The sequence below is a fragment of the Agelaius phoeniceus genome, chromosome 3 (genome assembly GCF_051311805.1).
Source record: "Agelaius phoeniceus isolate bAgePho1 chromosome 3, bAgePho1.hap1, whole genome shotgun sequence".
In the NCBI taxonomy this organism is placed as follows: Eukaryota; Metazoa; Chordata; class Aves; order Passeriformes; family Icteridae; genus Agelaius; species Agelaius phoeniceus.
In genome coordinates, this window is record NC_135267.1 from 16,701,511 (window position 1) to 16,718,480 (window position 16,970).

At 35.3% G+C, this 16,970-nt stretch overlaps 1 protein-coding gene across 1 annotated transcript in view; it reads right to left on the reverse strand.

The window, feature by feature from the left end:
• The window catches only part of EYS (EGF-like photoreceptor maintenance factor), a 792,123-nt gene that overhangs the window by 398,918 nt on the left and 376,235 nt on the right, over window positions 1-16,970 (reverse strand). Inside the window, exons 27-28 of the mRNA XM_054630570.2 lie at window positions 10,590-10,761; window positions 9,991-10,069 (exon numbers count right to left, since the gene is read on the reverse strand). Coding sequence (XP_054486545.2) covers window positions 9,991-10,069; window positions 10,590-10,761 — 251 coding nt within the window. The remainder of the gene's footprint in view (window positions 1-9,990; window positions 10,070-10,589; window positions 10,762-16,970) is intronic.

Below are 16,970 nucleotides of genomic sequence, written 5' to 3' on the forward strand. Positions count from 1 at the left end.
AGCTCTGAGTTGGATTTCTCAACAGAATTATTCCATTTAAAAAGCAGAGAACATCCTGAGACCTCCAGAGCCTACTGAGCAGTTGTAACACTGAGAGGTCATGGGGCAATAACGGCAACAGCCTTGGCCCCCAAATTGTTTCCTTCTTCAGGACTTTCTACAAACATCCAGTACTCTTTTTAATTACTATTCTCTCAGATTTCTTCATTTTTTTAAAGCCCTACTTTCATTTTTTGTTTCCTCTGAGAACATTGAAAGTCTCATTGTATGAGACTTTTTGTCTCATACGCCACCAGGCCTCACTGCCCTGCTACGTTCTGGCCCAAGCAGCAGGCCTGGCACACGGCTTTGTTTGACATAAGAGATTGAGATAACACAGGTTAAAAGAGCTGTTAAAATAGATTCATTTGGCAAGGTTTTGCTTGCAGTGGGCTGCAGGGTGGCAGGGGGCGCTCTGTGAGAGGAGGCCAGGCCTGCCCCAGTCAGACAGAGATGGTTCCAGCCAGATCCAACCACCCACCACATGTGGGGTGTGGCTGAGTCCAAGGCCAGGGCAGCTGAAATGTGTTTACAAAGTGTATAAAAATGTGCAGAAAAGCATTGGAGACAGTAGTGAGGAAAAAGTGTGAAAAAAACCCTTGCAGTTTGAAAGGTCAGAGAAGGAATGGGGAAGCAGTGTCCAGCAGGGATCCCTGGGAAGATCCTCAAGAAGAACATTGGGAAACAGTCTGGCCTCTTCTAGCCCACCAAGGACCACATAGGAGCAGGTATCCACACTGCCACATGTGTGACCATCGCACCACGGCAGGTAGATGTGCCCTGAAGGAGATTGCAGCCTGTGGGAGAGCCCATGCTTGACCATGCTCCTGGCAGGAGCTGCAGCCCCCTGAGAGGAGACTCTGCAGAAACATGGTTTCTGGCAGGTTGGAAAGAAAGTCTTTTAGTTTTTCATTAACAGTAATTTAAATTATTCTTTCCTAGGCTGATTGACAATAATTGGTGACCATGACCGATCTCCCAGTCCTAATTTTGACCCACAAGCTTCTCTTTTTATTTCCTCTCTCTCTTTTGATTAGGTGGAGGAGTGCAGGAGTAGCTGTGTGGCAGCCAGACAAAGGGAACTCGCCACACCTGGGTATTCATAAGCTGTAAAACTTTTTTTTCTGTCCTATCAGAGCAAGTAACCTGTCCAAACGGAGCTGTGATTCCCAGCTTTCCTGTGGCCATCATTGCCCTTTTTCTTTTTCCCTTCCTGTTTTGTTTGTTCCGTTCAAGGACAGCTTCAGTCAAACCAGGGCTACAGCCACACACAGACAAGGAAACTAGGACAGAAAACTGCTCCTAAGGCCCTACCTTCTCATCTTCTTGTTCTGAAGGGTTTTGCTGCTTGCACTGTTACCAAAATATCCCAAAATGCCCCACACTTTTTGACTTCAGTTGAGGTGCTCTGCTTATTGCCAAACCTTCCTCACATGCATAATGGATGCCCAGTACTAACACTTTTCAGCATACCAATGCTCCCCTGCCCAGCTCATCTTTCAAAACAGGGATGGCTTTCATAAGCTTCAATGCAAAGAAAATAAAATATTTAATAAAATAAAAAATTATGCAATTGTAATTATTTGTATAGAGTTTTTATCAACTCTTCACTAGTCTGACACATTTTATTCTCATCCAAATATCTTTTGAATTTTCTTACATCTGACCTCCTAGGAGTAAAGAAGGAGGGGTACCTTTCTGAGTTTGTTGTTTTTTTCTGTGAAGCATGGACTTTCTCTACTTTGACCTCACATGGAATCCTTTGAGTTTATGTGTTGTTAACAGGCAATGAACTTGGAGAAGATTTAAAAATTATAATGGACAAGCTATCAATATGAACTTTCATGGGAATGCTTTGGAAAAATTGCTAATTCTAACCTTAAGTGTTCAGAGATGGAACTGTGACTAACACTATGACTTACCAAGACAGATCATTATTTCTCTTTTTATGGTTAGTGGAAACTGAGACATTGTGTCAAGTTCTAGAATCTGTTTACTACAAAGTGTGTCAAAAAATGTAAACTATAACATGACTTAAGTACTAGCTAAAATACTTCACAGTAAGTTAAATCTAAGAAAAAATAACACTTAACAGAATTTTTAGGATAGAATTTTTTTCAAAACAATTATTACATCATATATATAATTTTCACATGATAATGCTGAAAACATAGTATATAAGGGTTAAAAATTATTAGACAAATTTATGGATTATAGATCTGTTTCTAGCTATTAAAAACAATAATTAATGTAAGTTCTTTGCTGTAAGAAGTTCCAGAATTCTTGATGGCTCTATGAGTGTTCTCAGGTTTACATAGTCAACAAAAAAATTGAGAGAGAGATAATGGCAGTGAACAGTTATTTTCACAAGAACTATTATAAATTGAGTATTTAACTCCCAGAGATAGTTAGTACAAAAATAACCACCAGAATTCCCCAAATCCAGATATATCCAGCAAGAGAAAAGGTTCAACTTGACTACTGAGAATCAGTCACTATAAAACTGCTAAATGTTGATCTTCCACCTCATTATGTTTTAAAATAAAGGCTTGAGGCATCTCTAAAACATACTCCAGGCAAATAAAAGCTAAATACAAGTATTAATTTCCATGGAGATGTAAGTGAATGGAAAATACATACTTCTAACAGGAGCACAGAATGGTGATTTTCTGGATTTATTTTTACTAAACTATGTTTACAGTAAATATAAGTCCTTATTGATTTTTCTAGCATAGCAAGGCAATTTAAAAATCAAGGCAAAAAAGTGAAAGACTACTGAGATTTCTAGTGATGCAGCTCTTTTAAGGCTGGATTTTATTAAGAATTCTTAGTTCAAACAATGTCATACAAGATCCACTACATTTATTAGAGTGCAATAATTTATTATTTCTTCTTGGTGTTTCCTGTTCTCTGAATGTCATGGTGTAGTAAATCTTGTTTGTACTAGGAAGAAGATGACTGTCCCTTAAGAGAGTCCACGTTGGCATGGCACAGTTCACTGGTTCTTCTGGCAGGGAATTGTTCTGAAATCTGGACTCTTAACAAGTGACCTAGAAAGGCACTGTGCTCAAGGCATACTACTTCCATGTCCAAATCTGTGGGTCCATACTGACATCTGCCTTTGGAAGTGAGGTTATTCTGTCTAAGAAAGCCCAGCTTTCTACATATTTCATTATATTATTTCCAAACTCACAATCCATAGCTTGAAAAATTTCTAAGGGAACACATTTTGGCAAACTAATAAAAATAGTAAAAATCTACTATTTTTCAAAATAATATGTCTGTTCAACACTGTTTCTTAAAAGAAAAAAAATCTAGTAGTGCATTTTGGAAGCTAGGATTTTTTTAAAATTTTCCAGCAGAAAGGACTATTTTCCATACTCTGCCTTGGAAATGCTGATTAGAAATACAAAATTATTTCTAACTAATCTTTCAAATCTATTTCTATAAAAGAGCTTCAATGCAAAAAATTGTAAAATGTAGACTTATTTTTATTTAAGTGAATTTTTACTGTGTATCAAAAAGTTAATTATAAAGTGGAATAATTCTTTTGAGAACTAATTCAAATCCACTATGGTGATTGCAGGGGGCAGTAAGGGGAGAAAAGAAAGGGATAAGAAAGGAATTTAAAGATAAATATTGCACCACCAAAGAAAGATGCTTTCAAGAGGCATGCTTCCATTCACTTAATGATAGGACAACACTATTCTCAGATCAAAATTGAAGGTTTTTTAATAAGCAAGATCCACGTGGCTAAGGGTTTAGAACGAAATAAAAAAATAAAGGATGGAGAGAGTAAAAATGGTTGTAAATAAATGCTTTAGAAGCTAATTCATGTTTTAAAACAAATTTTTTTACATACAGAATATAATATGCATATGGTTTTAATGCATGCTTAATCCCGATTTAAAAAAAAATAATCTAATTTTACAGTGTATATATATTGGGTTAAATCTCAATATATTGATGCCATAGAAAAGTATGAGATTTATATTGAGACCTTTAGATGACTGGTCCAGATATATTTCTATTTGATGCTTAACAAAACTATACATAAATTGTATTTTTCTATTAAGTAAAATTATTACACTATTTTTTGCAGTTAATATAATCATGCATCCATTTTGTTTAATTATTTACTTCCCAAAACTTTTTAACTTTTGTTTTGGTAGATTGAATATATATACAATATCTTGAGGACTGAACAGAGAAAACTTGGGTTCACCTTTCAGAAAGTTGGTTTTATCCAAAGTAATTCAAAAGGAGTTCAAAATTATACGAATGGGGATTTTGCCTTGAATTTTTTTTTTGTTATGAGCACAAGGAGAAGAGAAAAAAATAATAAAAATAAATCTAATTTTGAGACAATAATAGAAAGCAGGGTCATACTGGATCAGACCAGCGCCCTGTCTGCCCCAGTATTCTGTCTGTAGTAGTGATGGAGGGAAAGCCACTTTAGCAAAATCTATGTCCCATGCTTCCTCCCTTCAGCAAGCAGAACCGTCTAATCAGACATGATAAACTGTATTTCCCTGACTGATTCATTTATCATTCACTTATGAACCTGGTGTCTGTGACATGCCTAATTTTTCCTGACCTACTAAGAGATGACCTGACTCCCTAGCCTTTGGGGCAGGAAGTTCCAAGTGTTCTCTGCTTCCTCTGAAAGAAAGTAGTTTATTTTCCTCCAGATATTTCTCTGTTTATTTTTATCATGTTCCCCCAAATGTCTGTTCCTTACTACAGAATTTGGGGAAGTGATTTTCCATTTATCTTCCTCTGCAGCAGTTTTCTAAATCTTAATTACATTTCCTTCCAATTTCCCCTCTTTAAAGGGAACAATTTCAGGCCTTTAAATATCTCCTTATGTAGGCTAGGCAATTCACATAATATTTGTTACTCTCTGTAGCTTCTCTAACTCTCCTTAAGGTACAAGGTCCAAAACTGTCCACAATAGCCAATGTATGAGCCCACCTTGGTTTTATGTAGCAGGGAAATCATGTCCTCTGTCTTGTTCCTCATACTTTTCCTGATCATGCCCAGCAAGATTTTTTTGCTATGCTTTGCTGTGACTGTAGATTGAGACAATGACTTCAGAGAACTGTCAATAATTGTTCCAAATCTTCTTTCTTGAATTGTAACTGATGGTTGAATTCAGTTGTATGAGGCTGTTTCTCCCTGGAGTATTACTTTACACTGAAGCTTATCTGCCACCTTTTCCCTCTTTCCATTCTGTGAGGTCCTTCTGGCATTTGTCAAATACAAAGAATGCACTAAGCTTCTCTCAAACCCTGTTTGAGTGCACATTTTGCACTTTCACCATCAAGTAATCCCACCAATTTCCTGCTTCCAGACTTTGATAGGTGTAAATAAATTTTTATAGGTTAGAGTGCTCTTTAAAAGACACGTTCAAATTTTTTATTTAGGTTTTTGAAGTTCCTGCCAACATTTGAATTAAAATGTTTTGAAAACTTTTCTATTTTTTCCATATAGGCAAACTCTCCATTTATTAAAAGGCCATTTTGTTCCTTGTGACAGTCTAAAGTTTCCTTCTTAAACCAGTCAGGGTTTTGAACCACTTTGTGTTCTTCAGCTATAGCACACATTTTACCTGGGCTTTTAACATTATTTTGTTAAAAGAAACAAACAGCTATTTGTTTAATAGCTGTTAATATGTTTGTGGGCCTCACTATTATAAAGTTTATTTTCCTGAAACTGAATATAATAATTTAATATTCCTGGGGTTTAGGATATACTCTGTTGCTAGAGTATCTGTGATGTAAGATCATACTATGATATCAGTTGATAGGATTTTCTCATGTCATAGATTATAAAAATGCCTGTCAGTTGATTGCCCTCAGAGGGTTTAGCACTTTGGGGGTGAAACTCCTCTTCAACATTTTTGTAGGTCTCACCCATTTTTTTTTTGTTTCACCAATCTATATGATCTATTTTTCCTATTACTTTCTATTTAAAAGACTCTCTAATTCAGTCGCTCTGACTTAAAATAAACTTCCTATGTCATGGCCAGATGTCTCTGAAGTATTACACACACTGAAATTGTCCTGTGGGTCTGCAGTTACAGATAGTGTGTTTTACAGAATAAAGTGGGTATCTCCCTTTCTTCTTACTCTTAGATTTACCTATCTGTATCTTGTGCATAAACCATGTTTTTTGGGGTTTTTTTGTGAAGTTAATCTTAGTTTAGCTTATTTCAAGAAATTACTTACTTTACCAAATGCTTTTTAAACTAGTTAGCAATAGGTAAAAATACCCAGGAGTGTGAAAAAGTCTCAGAGAGACATGAAAAGCATCCACCTTATCTGAGGTCTTTGTACATCCACCAATGTTGGCCATGCCCATGTCTTTTGGGCAATCTGGCTGGTCCTGATGAATAAATATTTATTTACTTGAAGTAGCCTCTGCATGTGCATAAGCTGTGGGGCTTTTAATATGGAAAATTAGCTGATTTTCCTGATTTACACTTGTTTCTATCTTTTATGAAAATAGAGATAAAAGATCAGTAAAACCAGATAAAATAAAACAAATCTAGGATGTAGTCTGATCACAGCTTTCTACCAGATACAAGCCAAAATAACAACAAACTGAATATTCTCCTGTGTAAAGACTCAAAACACTTTTTTGCTTCTTTTTTGACAGGATGAGCCATCTTAACTGAGCATGGAAGAAGCACATCTGTCAATCATGTCTCATCCATCATAGCAAAGAAACAAAAAGCCAAAAAAAAGTAAGAAGCAATGTCTATTACTAACCATAATTGCTATTACTGCACATATTATTATTCTATGTTTATCAGAGAGGAAAGATCAATTTTCCATTATGTACATTCATTTTATAATTTCAAAAATATGCAAATGTCAAAGGGAATTGTGTGTATTGAAATTGATTCATATAGTGCATATGTTTTTACTGTTACTTGTTTTTGAGTGAATTCCATAAATGAAAAAGCAATGAAAACTGTAGTAGATAGGGAAGTTCCAATATACACACCCCATAATTGATATGCAAAAGTTATAGGCTATAACTACAAAGATATATAGTGCTTATTTTGTACCTAAAAGTATTAGACATTCAGAGAAAGTTTTGAAGTGTATTTTCTTGAAACTCTATAGCCACATAGGCAAGGATGAAAAAATCAAGGGTAAAAAAGAGAAAATTCAAGATAAAAAAGTAAAGAAAGAAGATCCAAGTATGCCTAGGGAAATACATATACACACATAAATATTATTTTTAAGCTGGTTATTTGAATCATCTTAGTTGCTGACCTTGTAATGACCACTCAGCCATTCTCTCACTCTCCCTCCTCCTACATGACAAGGAAAGAAAAGAAGATGACAAAGCTCCTAGATTGATAAGGACAGAGAGATCACTTACCATTTACTGTAACAAATCAGACTTGACATTGGTAAAATAATAATTTACGTTCAACTACAAATAGACCAGTGAGAAACAGAAAGAAAACATAAATCCACACTCCACTCTTCCCAGGCTCATCTTCACTCCTCTATTTTAAAGTGTTCTACTTCCTCATTTCATCCAGAAAAGTTTAGATGGGGTAAGGAGAGAGGGATCTTAGTTCACATCAGCTCCTCTCTGCAGCTCCTTCTTTCTCCCACTTTTCCCCTGCTTCAGTGTGGGGCCTCTTTATGTGCTGCAGGATGAAACTGCTCCTGCATGGGCTTCTCTCCATGCATCACAGTTCTTGCCTACAGCCTGCTCCTGTTGGGGCACTCCATGGGCTGCAACACTCTCAGGCCATATTCACATGTTGCAGCATGGGGTCTTATGTGGGCTGCAGTGCAGATGTCTCCTCTGGCATGGTTCTCTCCATGAACCACTGGCAAATACTTGCTCCACCGTGATTCTCTTCGTGGGCTACAGCTCTGACAATCTCTGCTGCAGCATTTTGAGCTCCTCTGCCCTCTCCTTCTTCAATGACCTTGGACACTGCCTGATTGTTCCTCACAATTCTTTCCCCCCTCCCTCCTTTTTCTGCTGAACAGTGTTTTCTGCTCTTTCTTAAATACGTTTCTACAAAGGTGCCATCATCTTAAGTGAGAGGCTCAACTCTTCCCTGCAGTTGCTTGGTTGGAGCTGACTCAAATGGGTTGTTTCCACCATGGTGCAGTCCCTGGTCTGTCTGTTCTCACAAAAGCCACTCCTGTAGACCCCCTTCTAAACAGAATCTTGGCTCCTGCACCAAATGAAATTGCATAGCCCTTAATACAAAGAAATGTACCTTCAAGTTACAAAAGAAAAAAAAAATATATTTATCAGATTAAATAATGATTATTTTATAAAATGAAGAAGTGGCTGAAGCTACTCTAGAAAAAAACAAATAGAGAGCATAAGCCTACTACAACTATTGTGATATGCATACCCCAACATAGTCAGAAAGCCTAGCTGATCACTGTAAGAGTTGCATAGGTATGATATATGTCTGAGCATTATGAATGCAACGATAGAACGTTTAAAATATGACATTTGCAGCATAGTATAATCTGGGAATCATACTGCATGCAAATCGAAAGACTATCAGAAAATGAAGTTGTTACTCTGACAGACTTATCTGTCAAAGGTATATGTATATTGTTTCTTCCTATGAGTTTCTATCTGCATTTTCAAACATCTCGCTATGAAATATGATTATCTTTTGAATATAATTTTATGATGTTGTCTACAGGACATTTAATCTCTTGTTCTCTTCAAATGGAGAAAAGTGTAAATCATGGATGTTCAGGAGAAAATATTACCCAAGGGTATTCTGTATTAGCATTTGCAACAGCTGATAAACATACAGATTTGCAATATCATATCTTATTGTATCATGTTGGGCATTCTTTAGAGCTGGATTAATTATTTTCTGGCTTTTACTTTCTGTAAAAGAGTTTGGAATCTAATATACCAGCTAGAATTACACCTCATTTGAGACTTGGATTTTCAACAAAAAAATTATGGACCATACTTCCCTTATGTAATATGACACATTTTTAGTTATTTAGTACTTTAAGCTGTAAATAAAAATTATGAAAAGTCCCTGCATTAATACATAAGTTAAAAAGAAGTTTTTGTAACATTTTGGAATGTTTTTTGACAATTCAGTAGCGCAATATTAGAATCCACATAGCCTGAAGGAAGGTCCATGCCAAACTTTCTCACGCCAGGTTTTCTCATGAGATCAAATGCATTTGAAAGGATCATATCCCAAGATCATATTAAACTCCGTTTGGCAGAAAAATTAAAAAGGTCTAAATCAATCCAATACTTTCTGCAAAGGGTAGTTAGTATTGAAAACTCTGTTCATTTTTTCTGCCAGATATAGTCACTTTCTACAAATTGATTTGCTGACCAAGGGAATCTCCACAGCACAGACTTATATATATGGATCCCTTCTTGACCACAGCCATTCCCCATGAGAACATAAAACTATTAATGACCTTCAGAGGACTAAGTGGGCAGTATATTTAGTACTCCATGGTTTTATACCATAGAATTCTATTATTTCATGGTTTTTGAAATTTAAAGACGAGCAACTTTCAGTGTAGAACATTGTACCTTGAGGTTTACTATTCAAATGTGCAGCTAAACTACAGCAAATGAGATTCAAATACACAAATTAGGTAATTATACTATTCATCCCAAACTGAGGGACAAATGATATTCAGGTAATGTTGCCTTAGCTTGTTGTGGCTTTCCAGATTTATCATTCACACTTCACCTTTAAACTTCTTTCGACATTTTTTTAATGGTCTTTTCTAATGCACTGTCATGTAAGCAAAAAGTAATGCACTTTGCAGAATGGATTTTAAACAACTGAATTTCTGTCATACATTTTCGATGTACTGACTTCAGAGGTTAACTAAATAAAAATGAGTTTCAACAACATATTACCCTTTCTCCTATAATTAAAAAAACATTTTGAAAACATACATTAATATTTATCTCACATCTTGAGCTGGTCCATCCAGGTTCACAAGAGCATTGATACCCATCAATGAGATCTATGCATCTGAAATACAAAAGAGTGTTATTTAGCTCTTTACTTATTTAGTTCCATGTACAGCACTAGTAGTATCATTCCATACATTTCAAAATAGTAGTCTGATGTAACCTACTGTAATACATGGTACTTTTCAATAGTTTTATAATGGATTTCAAATGTGCCTACTGTGGGTGCTGAGGCATTTTGTAAGGATTTTGATTGTCACATTAGGACACATCTCATTTCAACTGCTGGCATGTAACAGCTAAAGATTTTTTCTTAAGTATATTAAACATTAATTAATCCCCACTTACTGAATACTAGTTGTGGTAATGAACAAAAATGCAGGAGAAATTGAGATAATGTCACTATATTACATTAGATTAAGCAGGCAACATCTGTCATCTTTAAGTGTGCTTGTACTCTTGCTTTATGGAAGAACATTATTAAAAGTATATTTATCAAACATCCCATATCATTAAGTCTTGAATATTGTTAGTTAGGTACATTATCATGGAGATAATAATAGTTAAATAAGAATAGGCACCTTCCGTGAAGACAAGGATTTGGCAAGCATTCATTAACATTGATCTCACAGGTTGTTCCGATGAAACCTCTCTTACAGTGACACTTGTAGGAACTGATGCCATCAATGCAACTTCCATTGTTGAGGCAAGGAGAAGACATACATTCATCTATATTTACTTCACACCTATCACCTGTTTAAAAATCCAGAAAATGCAACTAAGTTTTAAATTCTAAACTCAAACCAACACTATATTTATTAATATCAATATTTTCACATAATTGCTTTTAGTTACATAGATTGTTCATATAGTTCATGATATTCATCAATAAAAAATATCCATCTCGAATTTCCTATAGTGCAAATACCAAAAGGATGGTTATATTGACATACATAATGAAAAATGACAAATATAAAGTGATGACATCTGATTGATATTTGATATTTTAGTGCTGCTTGAGAAGATTAAAAATTCAAGATACCAAATTATGAGAATTGCGTAGTTTGAAAAGACAAAAAGGAAGAACACAGAATTTTATGCAGCAATAAAGTTAAATATTTTCTACCTCTCAAAGAAAAAAAATTGCATGATAAAAAGCAATTGATTGCTGAGAGCATACTCAAAAATGGAAAAGAATAATAAATTAGCATGCTATACTAATTTACACATGATATAAAAAAAGAAAGTTGGTCTTCTGCCAGTAACTGAAAATTTTATATCTTTTTGAAAATAGAAAGAACTAAGAGAAAAGGTGAGATTTCCTTTCAGAATTGCTCAGCAGCCCCTAGTTCCCTTGTTCAAGTCAATTTTGGTATCAAATATTAAAAGATTATTGACGACTACTTGTGACCATTTCATGAGATTTTAGGATAGACAGATGTGAATCAAAAGATCAATTAATAGGTTTATCATTTGAATAACCAATAATGAAGCCAATTATGTATAGTAACAAAAAATCTATAGCATAAATCTAAAAAATTAAAATTAACAAATAAACATGAGCAGAAATACTAAAAAATATATTGCAGAGCATATTCCAGTTACAGAAAGAAAATCAATTATTTGTTAAATAATTTCTTACAAATCTAAAAACATACTTAAAAATAGTAACTGACTGCAAAGAACAAGTACTCATTTTGTCACATTGACATTAATCTTGTGAAAGGCATAACATCCTTTCAACATCATTTCAGCATTGTCTCATTCAGTCTGTTATGAATAAATAATCTGTTAAGAAAACTTTCTAAGAGTTGTGCATGGAAAACTAGGGCTGAAAAGGTCACTGAGCTTGTTTTTGTTGATTTCATCTTAAGTAAGATTTATTACAACTTAGTGACTAATACCAGAGATTTAGATTTTCTATTTCTGTTGTACTTTGTGTCAGTAATAGACTTATTTCAGGCAATTATTTCACATATATCAAGTCAAATTCAATTGGTGCTGATTGGACTGCAGTAAATTTGAAAGGTTGACACCTATTTTGAAGTATCTTTTTCTTTGTTTAGACAAGGTTTGATTTCCACTACAGAGAACTTTAGAAGATAAGATTAGACCACAGGAAACAAAATAATTAAAACAATTAAAAACCTTAATTTCCTCACTTTGAAACTTTGACAACCTTTGTTTTCATTAAATATCAATTAGGGACCTTGGATACATATGCATGGCTCTTGAGAACTATATTTTCCCATTTAATTGAAAAGTGAATACAAGAACCAGAGGGATAGAATATAAAAATATCACCTGTAGCTTGTACTGTTATTTAGATTTTTGAACTTTAGACTGGAGCATGATTTCTTTCTTCTCTTTGTTTGAAGGAATATGATACTGATACTTTCTTATTCCCCTAGTCTTGGGCTCTGCTTGGATTCCCCTTTATACTTTTGCTGCTCCCAGGCTGCCAGCATTAGCCTGGGAGTGGTGCCCAGACACCCTAGCACAGAGCAGCCGCCGGCCCCAGCACAGAGGTTAAACCAGCGACTTGATAGGCCATGGCAAGGCTGAGCCTTTGCACTGCTGGATCAGTGCACAGCTGGGGCATCCCCCTGCTCAAGGCAAAAGTATTTACTGAAATCCAACACGAAGAAATCAAGCCACACCTAAAGATATAGTAGTCAAGAATTAAGATATAGTTGGCAGTTGAATAAACTTACAAAAAGGGATATAGAACAAGATAAACCTGAAACCATGCAAGTAAGTCTATTAATTAATGTCTGAATATAGGAAACATCATAAGAAAATTAACATAGTTGTCAATATTTCCAGAGGAGGCAGTGTCACATTGTCACACTATAGCCAGGCAAGCTGCAAATATCAATTCAATATGTGTGATTTCTTAATTTTGACTTTAAGAACATAGGATTTAGTGTGATCAATGACTTTGTTAAAATTGAGGAAAACTTTTAAAACTGAAAGATAAATGAAAACTTGTAAGTGAAAAACGAATTTCTAAGAAACAATGCATATCTCATTTGAACTAATGCAGTTCAATATGGAGAAAAGAATTGTATTGGTATGTTGTACTAAATATAATACGGATAAATTTCCTGTATTTCCTATATTAATGTAAGCACACTCACATATCTTACAGATAAAAAATATGTTTTATCCAGTATAGTTATTGTTTATTATTTTAACATTGTGATATAAAATAACATGTAAAATAAAATTGAAATAAGGCAAATTTGAAGATCTGTACTGTGTGTTAAAGGCATAAAGAAAAAAATGTTCTGTCACCACTCTAAAGCAATGTAAGTATAGCTTTGTGTAAAAAAAATATTCATATTTAATTCCAAATCACTCTATAACATGAATGCCTCCAGGATACACTAATATTAAAATTATAAACCTATTATTATTATTACTATTATCATTAGTAGTAGTAATAGTAGTAGTTCTGATTTTCTTCTCCATTAGGCACGTTTTATGTTGTATTTAATGGTCTTATTTAAAACAGAAGCAGTTTTACGCATTTTTCAGAGTCAAATGACAATAAAAGACAGTTTGCTGTTCAGCTAAAAATTCAACTTCTCTTTCTCTTCTTGGCATACAAGAAATCCCATTTACTATGAGTAAAGCAATGTATTATCCGCATTAGAGTTTAAATATTCTATCAGATATGAGAACTGTTCTGTGCTTGGAGGTTTTCCAGACCCAACTGGACAAAGACTTGAGCATCCTGGTCTGACCCCATAGCTAAAACTGATTTCAGCAAGCAATTGGACTAGAGACCTCAGAAGGACCCTTCCAACTTGATTTATTCTGATTCAAGAATGAAATTTTCCCTGTACAGCTTGATCCAGTAATCTAGTCAATGACAAAATGCATAGGATCAGAAGTATGACATGGGTACAAGGAAGCAGATGAAAATGCAATAAGAATGTGATGATGGTGTATGAAAAATTTCTAGAATGTAGAATAGAATACATTCTAGAATACTAGAATGTATTTTATTATACCCTTGTAATTTTCTTACACTTTTTAATAAAAATCTGGTCAAATTCAACCTCTCCCATATAAATCCAAAAAGATGCTATCATGGCTATATTTTCTGGGAGTAAGAAGCTCATCTTTATAGGAACTGTTTTAACATAAAGCATGTTGTGTTCTGCAAAGTGAAACCATCTGTCAGCATTCATTGCTTTAGGTATTTATTGCTGTGAGTGATTGAAACATCCACAGGTTCTTAAGTGAATAATTGCTTGTTTCTATCTTACTAGTTATATCTGATTAATTTGTTTCTTTCTTTCTAGCCCCAGTTGTTGTGGGTTAGGAACCATATTCCCCAGTTCAGTGCTGCCAATAGAACCACACTTCCTCTTTCCCCCTCCAACTGGAGGCACAAAAGGCAAAGATCAGGAGTTGAGACAAGAAAAATTTACTGGAAACAGCAATGAGATAAGGAAATTAACAATAACAACAACAATAACACCAATAAAAAAAAGAAACAATTTACATGGAAAGCCCATGAAAATAAACAAATACTGGACATTTTCCCCACCAGGTTTTCTTGACTGGAAGGACCCCCTCTCCCCAGAAGAGAGACTCCCTTTCCTCCTGCTCCCGACAATGACCTGAAGCGGTATAGAATAGCATCCCAGCCTTCATCATACCCCTTTCTAGCTACTACAAAATTTAACCCTGTCCTGGCTAAAACCAGTCAAGAATTTTTCAGTCCACAGTAAAACAAAATGCAGCATGAGAAATAGTTATTGAAATATTCTTATATAATTTAAAATATTTTATTTTCTAAATACTACAATAATTTAAGATGAAAGATATTAACTACATTTACAACTTTCACAAAGCTCAAAGAAATATCATGGAGTCACAGAAGAATACACTGGTATTATGATATGTAGTGTTCCTTTGTGGTGTTCTCACATTAGAGCTGCTTAAATGTTCCTTTGTCTCAGTATTTGTAGCAGAGCAATTTGTGTGGAAATTGAGATTTCAATCCAAGAGTTTGGTAACTTACAAAATAGAGACTCCTTTAAAGCATGCACAGTAACATAGCTTAATACATTCAAAAATCCCTCCAAAGTTACATTGGACGAAAAGTACAAAGACTCTCCTAGTTAGCAGTAATAGTTAGGGAACAACTCTCACAGCTCTGGAGCTCCTAGGAGTGTATGCCATTTATCATGATTTTAGCGTGGCTTTGACACTGTCTCCCACAATACTCCTGTACACAAGCTAGGACTTTATAGGCTGGAAGGGTGGACAACTAGATTGGTAAAAGGTTGGTTGTGGTGAATTGATCATATTCTATCAGGAGGTCTGTTAATAAAGGAATATCCTCAATTCTACCACAAGGCTTAGAACACTGGAAGCCACAAGGCTTAGAACACTTAAGCCTGATCTTTAGTCATAAAAGCAGAAGAAAACTGCATGCCACAGATTCTTCCATGCCTTTTCTCACAAGGTCCCCCACCCCACTGAGAAATAGGTCCATTTTTTTATTGGCCTTCCTTCTGCTCCCAAAATAGATATATTTTGGGAGCAGAAGGAAGGCCAATAAAGGTATATAGAAGGCTTTCCTATGGCTTTGCACATGTTCTCTATTCTCAGCTCTAGTTTAGCTTTTCCTTTCCTAATTTCAATTCTACACACTTGGGCAATGACTTAATATTCCTCCTAAGCCCATGCTTGCTCCTTTCACTGAATGTGTGCTTCTCCTCTGCATCTGAGCTCAGTCAGGTGTTTCCTATTCATCCTGTTGGCCATACCTTCTTCAACACTCTCTTCCATGAACAAGGAGGAGCAGCAATGAAGCAAAGCTGCCACCAGACAAAGGCTTAACTGTTTAAAGTATGTCTTAAGGCTCTGCTTAGTAGGCCATAAGTCACTTCAGAGGAAAAAGAAGGTTTGTATCCTGACCTTGGCTCCCAGGAGAGACAGCTAGCAATCCTGATTTGTCACTTCAAGCCAAATACTCAATGAGATTACACCTTACTGTTCTAGGTTCTTTCTGGCCTATGAAATCTTTGCTGAATAGTGTTCAAGCTCAACAAGTCCAGCAAAAGTGTCCCCTCCTTTCCTCACAAATCAGAATACAGCACAGACATTGAAGCACTTCTCAGAAAAATGCATAATGCAAATTTGTGGTGTTCTTATGGTGTGTTTACCAAACCTAAAGTTTTTCTAAAGTTCCCCAAACTTATGTGTACACTCTAATATTAAAACTAAAAGACAGACACCACAAACTCTACATTAAGTACAGAAATTAAGATTTATCAGTCTGCATGTTGAATTTGTTCTCAGTGTGCCAGTCAGTTTTGATGTCTTTATATGTCAGCTGTCTCTTGCTTTAATATCTCAAGGAGCATGCCATTAGATTCCTCCTAGCTGACTAAATAAGTGGTTACTTCAGTTAGAAGTGTAGTTACTCTTCTTCCACTGGATATCAATAGCAAGAAATGCCACGAGGCTTGAGGAGTGCAGATGCAATCACTACCACAGCTGACTGGCAGTACAAAGCTGTAAAAGCAGCTGGGAAGGTCAAAAAGACAAAGTAAACTTCTCTCCCTTTTAACTGATTAGAATTTGTGGGACTTTTTTGTTGGGTGAACCTATTGTATGAAAAGTGGAGCAGTTTCCATTGTCACATAGATAAGATGAACAGCAGGGTCTGAGGCTGATGATAAGGAAGACTGGGCCTCAAAACTGACATAAAAGATAAAATACAAGCTGAGTTATTTAAGCCAAGATTTTGACTTCATTTAACATATAACTTAAGTACACAGTCACTTCCAAATGTCAGTTTGTACTCATAGGGAAGATAAGAAAGAGAGATCTGTGCTTAACAGAATAACTATTTAAAGCTAAGGAATAATTACTGCTCTGCAGAAATGACTGAAATCAGTGACTTCATGGTACTTAGTCATTTTTTGGCATCTTTT